At 33.3% G+C, this 9,390-nt stretch overlaps 1 protein-coding gene across 1 annotated transcript; it reads left to right on the top strand.

Annotated features, from left to right (window-relative positions):
- Positions 1–1,595: 1,595 nt before the first annotated feature.
- LOC139844269 (protein IQ-DOMAIN 2-like) lies at positions 1,596–5,678 on the top strand. The gene is made up of 6 exons (XM_071834487.1): positions 1,596–1,715; positions 2,347–2,442; positions 3,093–3,368; positions 3,821–4,042; positions 4,124–4,243; positions 4,953–5,678. Exons 2-6 carry the CDS (start codon positions 2,374–2,376, stop codon positions 5,538–5,540), a joined length of 1,275 nt encoding a protein of 424 aa, XP_071690588.1. The 5' UTR covers positions 1,596–1,715; positions 2,347–2,373; the 3' UTR covers positions 5,541–5,678.
- Positions 5,679–9,390: the final 3,712 nt, after the last annotated feature.

The following is a 9,390-nucleotide window of genomic DNA, read 5'->3' as shown; positions in this document are numbered from 1 at the left end:
AGGTCGGGTGTTGAATTGTCGTGTCCAAATACCAATACAATACAACTCGATTCGGTTGCATTTGAGTAAGTCTCTCCCGACAATTTCATGCCATTCTTTTTCGGTCGCGATAAACTCAAACTTATCGGTTTCTGGATCACACCAAGCAAAATGTGAGACCTCGAAGTCAACATGTTCGCGTATGTAGTCGAACAAACGCCCCGTGTCCCATTAGGTGATATCGAGTGACTCGAACGACTTGCACTGCCCGTCCAGGTAGATCTTCCAATCTTCGCTTAGTTGTCCCTCGTACCAAACATCCATTGAAACAGTTAAACGCGCCATTGTGTGAGTGTGTTTTATGAAATAAAATGGCAGTTTATATTAGTGTGTGTTTGAGAGTGGATTTATGTTTGAATGTAGTGTGTGTTTTTATGTTTGAATCACATATACTCGTATATATATAGATTAGATTTGAGATTTGAAAATTTATCCGTTGCAAACGTTCACCTGCACCTTCTGTCCGTGAATCAAATTGCCTTCCAACGAAATTTTCGAGTACGGTGGTTAAATGGCGGTCCCATGCACCTTGCTAATATCGGCGCCCTAGAACGACGGGACCAAGGGCGGCTCAACGATCAAACCGATACGAGCAGTCTTAGTGAAAGATAAAATATTGGTCTTATTTTCTCAAACTTTGTAAAATATTATTGTAATCAAAATGTAGTATTTTGTTTCTTATAATTTTCTTACATAAAAACTTTCAAAAACCTAAATTATTCCATAATATAAGATATAATTAATTAATTACTCCATATTTTAATTGACATATATTATATATTAATATTAATATTAATATTAATATTAATATTAATATTAATATTAATATTAAATTCTAATTAATGTATGATATGATGTAAATAAAAGTTAAGTTTTGACTTTTTAGATAATTTGGGCATCTTTTGAACCATCCACCGCAAAGTGTGGACGCTTCATCTTGAAGTGAAGTGGGATCACAAACATCGATATTAGCAACAACAAATAAAGACACATACTGTTTTATTTTCAAAAAGATATAATTAAATTTAGTGAAATACATGTCGATATTATTTAAAATATATATAAAGTACAGTACTCCGTCTAATTTTTTTTTTTTTTTTTTTTGAAAAGCAATATATTATTAAAACTCGAGAAAGCGCACCAATACAAAGTTTTTACAATGCCGTAGGAATAACGAGCTAGAATCCTACGATACAAAACTCAAATATGTACACAAGAAGCGCAATACTATATACATTAGAAAACATCGCACAAATAGTTTAGGTTAGCAAACATTGCGGATTATGAAGCCAATCATGTCATTCGATCTTTTTATCTTTGCAATGTTTCGCAACCCATTCATAGCTCTTAACTTGTATCTCATTGTTTAATATACGGAGAAATTAAATATATATATATATATATATATATATATATATATATATATATATATATATATATAAATATAAATAAAATAAAACAAAACATAAAATATAATATAAAATAAAATAAAAGCAAAACATTAATTGGACCCACATGACTCATTAGCCAATTGCAGCAAAACCAGCTCTGTTTCACTAGCCAAGATCTGTTTTATTTTTAGGGTTCTGACTGTTACTACATGATAATGTGATGAAACAGTAACAAATTACAGGCAAAAGAAGCTGTCACAGATCCAAAATTAGTCTAATTCACAGGCAAGTTTCCATCTTTTTTCTTAAATTTGTAATTTTAGCCTTTTTTGTGTGAATTCTGCTGCAAATTAGCTACCTTTTGTGTAATGTAACTGAATTTGTTGTATTTAGTGTTAATTTCAACCAGGTATTGCTCAATTACTTGGATCTTGATGTTTTTGTTGAAATGTATAATGTGTATTCATTTTTTTAGCATATAGTTTCTGAAAGAAAAAAAAATTCAAAAGGATCTTGTCAAGTTCTTGATGGATTTGGATTAGGGTTTAGATTATATATAAGTCCTTTGATCCAACAAATCTGTAGTCTGCCAATTATGTAAGAATTTGAGACTTAAGCATTTTTCATTATAAGCCTACTAATAACATCTATGGTTTGACATCAGAAGTCATATGTTGGTTGTGTTTTTTCGCAATAAATTGACACATATTCTTTGAAATGCCAAGAAAAATAACTTCAGGTATAGCAATAATCAGAATAATTAACTTAAACAGAAAAAATCTGATATTTTTTTTTTCTGTAATTTCATAATGAAATTTGAAATCTTAAATTTGATAAGCACTTCAAATGTCAAAGTTCGTATCTTTTTATGTTATGATGAATTGTATGATAACACTTTCTTCTGATATGATCTCAGAGAGGTTAATCGTCGAATGATAAGATAATGGGGAAGAAAGGAAGCTGGATATCTTCCATAAAAAAGGCTTTGAGTCCTAACTCGAAGAAGAGCCAGGTTCTATACTACTTCTAAATATATTTGATCATTTTTAGGCTCAATTCATGATTAATTATACATGACAAACGGGTAGGGTTGGGTCGGTTTGAGTAACGGGTCAAAACGGTTTTGGGTTGAAATGGGTCATGGGTCAAATATGTCTGATTTTTAGACGGGTCCAAATGGGCCAGGTTGGGTCGGGTTGGGTAACGGGTCAAAACGGTTCATGGGTCAAATAGTCCAAACGGGTATCTACTTTTATATTTATGATTACGTTTTACGTTTAGATTTAGGTTTTACATATATAATAAAATATTAATATGCATAATAAATGATATAACCATGATTGTTTTGTTTGACGAATGAAACTTGTTATGCTCTACCCATTTTACCCGTTCACAAAAACCATAGACCTATCTTTATTTATCGAGCTTTAGGAATTGATACCCATTGGACATGTTCCTTTGAATCTGGTGTAGTATAGGACCCAATAGGTTGGAGGGAAACCCAATGGACCTTTTATAAGTTTTGGTTTATATTGTCATGCCTAATTTTTCTGAAGACCCAATTGACCAGAAAGCTTGACCCACTTGACCCAAATTTGAGAATATGGGTCTCAATTGCCATGTATATGATTAATTAACAATATTTTTGTGGTTTATATTCAGAAATCAAAGAAGAAAGGCCTTGAGGATGAAAGACCACCGGTAACCATTACAGAACCTGTGTCCCGTTATTCTCCTCCACCTCCACTTCCACCTCCACCCCCAGAGGTAGTGAAACCGATAGAAGTTGAAGATGAAGTTAACGACCGTGATTATCCGGTTGCAGCTGAACCGGCTGCCACCACAACTCAGACTGGAGCTGAGTCCACTCAGTATTCGGGAAAATCTATGGAGGAAATAGCTTCTATCAGGATTCAGACAGCTTTTCGTGGGCATTTGGTATGCTCTTATATTCTATAAAATAGTTTGTTCGTGTAGAGATAATTCACAAGACTTGTACTTTAAGAATTTAATTACTAGAAACCAATCATTTGACTAGTGTTAGTAGAGTATTGTTCTCTATTATTTAGTAAAAAAGGTTAAGTAGCGGTTAAGATGGTTAGAATAACAGTTCTCAGTTATGTCTATTTTCTTATATTAACCTTTTATTATTATATGAGTTATAATTATAATAAATAGGAAAATGATAAAGACGGCCCTAAGGGCTGTCATTAGGGCCTCATGACATGCATCTATTTGTACGAAGACTAAATTTTAGTTAATGTACCAAACCAGTTATATGTGTCAAAATAATTTCATGACTAGGGGCTGACGTTCACAAAATCCTAATAAAAATTTGGATTTTGGCCTGTATCGAAGTTTAAATTTGTTTCATGTTCCGTTTGATTCAGGCAAGAAGGGCGTTACGGGCTTTAAGAGGACTTGTGAGATTGAAGACACTAGTTGAAGGGCCAGGTGCGACTCGACAGACAGAAAACACGCTCAAATGCATGCAAAATGTGTCTCGTGTGCAGAGTCAGATCAACGCTAGGAGGATTAGGATGTCTGAGGAGAATCAGACTCTTCAGAGACAAATCTTACAAAAACAGGCTAAAGAACTGGAGAGTTTGCAGGTTAGTTTTTACATGACGACTTGTTTTGTTGGATTTTGTCTTTGTAGTTATTTAAACATGTATGTATGAATGTTACTACAGATGGTAGAAGAATGGAATGATAGTTTACAGTCGAAAGAACAAATTGAAGCAAAGCTACTGAGAAAGTATGAAGCAACTATGAAACGAGAACGGGCTATGGCTTATTCGTTTTCTCATCAGGTACATATCGTTGATTGGTGATTAAGTATCTTTGGACGTGCATTTAAGTGATTGTAGGCATTTAATTAGAGGGTGTTTGGGATTGTGTTCTCAAAACAGAATTTGCGTTTTAAAAAGCATTTACCGTAGGGTGCGTTTGATTGCATCTTAATTGAATGGTTCGGCAATGAATGTCGAACCGTTCAACATTCAGTGCATTTGTTTTTAATATCTGAATGACAAATAATGTTGAACGGTTCAACAATCTATGTTCAGAGTTTAAATACTCTCTTAACCGTTTAGCACCTCCATTTCCTTTATATCCGCCTTAATCCAAATCAAGTATACTTATCAAACAATTATATTCTTCTTTTTATTCATTTATGAGGTTAATACATTGATACGTTGATTTAATGTCATTCATGAAGTTCATTCATAAACAGACTAGCGTTCAGAACCTTTGAATTATTCAGATTTTGAACCATTCAACGCTTAATCATTAGGTTTTTTCAAACGATGCTTAAAGGATGTAAAAACCTGGTTATTTAAAACTTTGTTTTCTCTCTAGCACAACACAGATGATCATTTTTTTAATGCACTATTTTTTTATAGCATTTGTTCTTTCTGAACACGATAATCAAATAATCGGATGTTTAAGTGTTTAGTGTAACTAATTATTTATTTTGTAGTTGTCTTTGAGCATAACTGTTCACATTCTTTTATGAAACAGCAACCATGGAAAAAATCTTCAAGAACAACAAACTTGCTGTTCATGGACCCCGCGAATCCACAATGGGGTTGGAGCTGGTTAGAACGATACATGGGGGGCCAGACACGAGGCGAGAAAGATCAAACACCCGTTAAAAACGGTATCAACATTACTGGATCCGAAATCGCAAAATCCTACTCTCGTCGCCAACTCATTTCCACCCCTGCAACTCCAAAATCGGTAACAGGTGTTCCGCTAACATCACGAAAGTTCAAGCGTGGGCCCACCCGTAAAACCTTTGGGCCTCGTCTTGATGATGACTCGAGAAGCGTTTTCAGCATACAATCGGAGATGCATAGAAGGCATAGCATTGCAGGGTCTTCGGTACGAGATGACGAGAGTATGGATAGCTCGCCGTCAGTTCCTAGTTACATGGCTCAAACGAAATCTGCAAGGGCCAAATCGAAAGGGCAAAGTTTGTTGGGCTTGGTGGAAAATGGTCATGAGACCAGCATGGATAAACGGGCTTCGTTTCCGGGACCGCCAACTAGACCGAGGCGCCATTCGGGCCCACCCAAGATACAAAGCAGTGTTTCTATGGTTATATGATTAAGTTATTTTTTAGGAGGTTAAGACAAGTGTTGTGAAGTTCTTACTTTATAGAGGTCTAAAATAAGATAAAAGTTTGTTAGGATCCTAATTTGTTTGTTGTTTACTTGGTAGTCATTTATTTAAGAACTGAGAGGTGTGAGCTATATTTGTAGTTTTATTATTAAATGAACAATTGTTATAGTGTGCATTGTTTGTCATTATACTTGTACTGGTTCTTAATAAACTATATACACTTAAGTATCGAAATATGTCTATTTTGTCATGTCATTTTTTACAGCATTCTCTTGTGCTTTGACTTTAGTGTTGACATTCTAATCGATTTTGATCATTATGAGTCGCTGGAGCTCATACAGCAAGAGTAGTGCAGTGGAGTCGAAAAATTTCGGATGAGTTCGATAACTCCATAACTAAGAACATTTAAGCTGACATGACACTCAAAGTTATTAGACGTTCTTTCGTCAACACTATCACATATTCAATCATAGACCTTCAAAATTGTGCTTCAGTTATAAAGCCATAACTCGTACGAAACTAGAAGGTGTGTCTGGTTATGTGTTATGTGGACATTAAAGATAGGCATCGGCCAATGCATTTGATGGCACAGCTCAGTAGCTCATAAAGCGAAGTTCTTGGTCCACCTTTTGTCATGTTGATTTTTTTTTTGGTACCTTGCCATTGAAAATGAAGATTAAAGTTAACAACTTTGTATGATGATATCTAGAATTTACTACGAGACACTCGTGTGAGATTAATATAAAAATATTGTGATTATAGACTTGAATGATTACCAGAAGATGGTTTTTTTTAGAGTAATGTCATTTTGTCTTTTGGACCAAAGATTAGTCTAAAACTTTAATATATATTTTTTTAAATTCTGTCATACTCCGTATTTTTTTGTCATGTTTGACTAACTTTATGCAAATTTATCTCTGAATTATTATCTTTTTCTCTATATCTAATTATATCAGACTTATACAAGTCAACTTTTTGAAAACAACCAAATTTACAGACTTGTATAGAAATTTCTTTTGTATTCTTAAAAGTTTGTTATTACATGAAAATGATGTTGTTTTCTCCAAAGTAGATCATCATTGAGTGCCTCTATTTGGTGAAACCTTTTAGACCATTATCATATCTACGTTATTGATTAGTTATTGGGTCCGTCATTAATGACAACAGATGGCATTGTCTAGCCACTGGTTAGTTATCCGCTTTTAACAATCAAAAGTTTCTTCATAAAGCATAATGGAGAACCGAATGTGGTGCATCACTTTATAATTTTTTGTTGTACATTGTGCTTCAATATATGTGATATGGTTAAATAAATTAATTTAGTGGGCGAGGAATGGTGTCATGGATGATATTGATTAGTTATTCCTTAATGATAGGGATGAAGTGTTTACGTGACACTGGGTGGCGGTCAGTTATAGAATAAAAGTATGTCATGGTTGAGAGTGGTCTTACAACTTACAAGCCTCCAAGCATACACACTGCTTTGAAACACTCGAGGTCCTACCAGACGGTTATTGGCTTCGCAGTATTAAAATGACTATTCCTACCTCAGAGTCTATTAGTTATTTTGTACATATTCATTATGCGATTTGTGTTTAGTTTTTAAGTTGTATTGTGCAGCTTGTTGATTATGTCCAATCAAGCCTATTTCGGTTAACGATTAGAATAGGCGGTATCCATTTAGATCTTGAGTCCAAAAAGTGGGGAATGTTTGATTGATTGTTTACAAACTGGTCCGGTTACCGTTAATAACTTTGTTAGAGATGAGGATCTCAAAAAGTGGTTCACAATCAATCTATGTGGGTTCTATTTGGTAAAGGACTCAAGTGAGTGAGTATTGAGTCAAGTTGAGGTATAGTACTTAGAGAGACAATGTACTAGTCTCAATAAAGGACTCGTTATCCCGTACGAAGGAACGATTGAGCAAAATTCGGATATTCATGCGCAGCTGCAGAAGAGAATTCATAGCGGGTCCGTCAACCGTTGGATCGCCTTGAAAATTTTATTGCAAGTAAAAAACGTATAGATCTCGTTTCTGTAAAATTTTGAGGCCGATCGGACCGTTGGATTTTGAAATACAATATTTAAAATCTAGGCAGTTTCAGGATGAATTTTTTGGGTTTGAAGACGCGAGTGGGAGACGGTTTTGTCTCGTGAAACTTCAAAGCGATACAAGCTATGTTTTCAGAGATTTGGGTTTGTTATGGAAGCTCAGGAGGTTGATTTTTTCTCTCGGTTTAGAGCGATTGTTGTAACGAACAAGATGCATCGGGTTGAAAGTCGATAGTAGGAGTTATCGGAGAAGTTTGGTGCTTACGGGGTTTGGAAACGGGATGACCAATGGTGTTTGGTCAATATTCCAGGGTTTATGGAGTATACGGGTGGATCAGAGTTCCTAGTCATTAAGGGAAATTGGTTGTCGAAGGGTGTCGGATAGAACGCGTTCGATGGTTGCTCGGGTTTGGTTGATGTTTCAACAAAATGAGCGGTTTTCTTCAAGGGTGATCAATTAGGAGTCTTTAGGTGATGGAAGAGGGGCGGATAATCTTGTAAGTGTAACGACCCAACCCGTATTTAAACCGGCCCGTAAATTTTTTCTTTAATACATTAATATTTAGGTCTCAATTATGTTTCCAAAACATCTTTAACACAAATGATAAGTTCAATAAACTTCTAAAACATTTAATACATAGTTTAAATATCCGAATGGGCAACACGACCCGACTATTTTAATTTTCAAAAAACCGAGCATGGTGATTGGGGATACGCTACCCAATCCTAATCAATACAAAAGCACGTCTTCTAAAGCAACCTACGCGAGTCCACTAGTTCCCACGCTTACCCGTGCCACCGCCTCCAAGCAAATCTATAAAAATGTAACAACGAGAGGGTAAGCTATGACAACCCGGAAATTTCCGACTGAATCTAAACCTAACTTTTATATGATTCCGACGATTCACGAACAATTATTTGTAAATAATTACGTATTAGTATTATTATTAATATTTTTTTAAACAATATTATCATTAATTATTTTATATCATTTACAATCATTATTATTATCAGTATTATTAATAATATCATTAATATAATAACTAATATATTAATAATATCATCATTATTAATACAACTTATTATTAATAATAATATTATTATTAATAATAATACTATTATTGATATTGATACTTATCATTATCCTTATTACTATGAAACAAATACAAATTATTATTATTATCATTAATTATTATCATTATCATTATCAGTATTGTCCTTTAATATTATCATTTATTATATGATTTAAATTATTATTATTATTAGTATTACCAATACTAGTATTATTATTACTAATATCATTATTATTATTGATATTAATATTATTATTATTAATATTATTATTAATTTTAGTATTATTATTTAGTATTTATATATTTATAATATAAATATATATACAACAAATACCTAATCTGTTTATTATTTTTTTTATTAATCATGAGCTGCATAATTTAATCAAGAATCTGCTTTAATTTCTTTTAAGCCATCGTGATCCAGCTTTATAGTTTTTTTTTATATAATCGTGATTTATTTTATATGAACGTGATATTTATTTAATTCCTCTACTGGCAAAAAATTTGTATTTGTCGAACCATTTTGTTATAAATCAATCAGTATAGTTGTTAAACAAATTCATTCAATTTCTCACCTTCAATATCAAATATATGCAACAATGAATCGTTGATTTAAAAAAAAAAGATATACAGCTCGTTTATATCTGTTCTTATTCCATTTTTCAAAAAGCTCGATTTCATATCAAATTTCAAAATCTATAATTGCAGTT

Source organism: Rutidosis leptorrhynchoides, chromosome 4 (assembly GCF_046630445.1).
Source record: "Rutidosis leptorrhynchoides isolate AG116_Rl617_1_P2 chromosome 4, CSIRO_AGI_Rlap_v1, whole genome shotgun sequence".
NCBI lineage: Eukaryota > Viridiplantae > Streptophyta > Magnoliopsida > Asterales > Asteraceae > Rutidosis > Rutidosis leptorrhynchoides.
The sequence above is the reverse complement of the archived record's forward strand: the minus strand, read 5'-3'. Positions and strand labels throughout refer to the sequence as shown.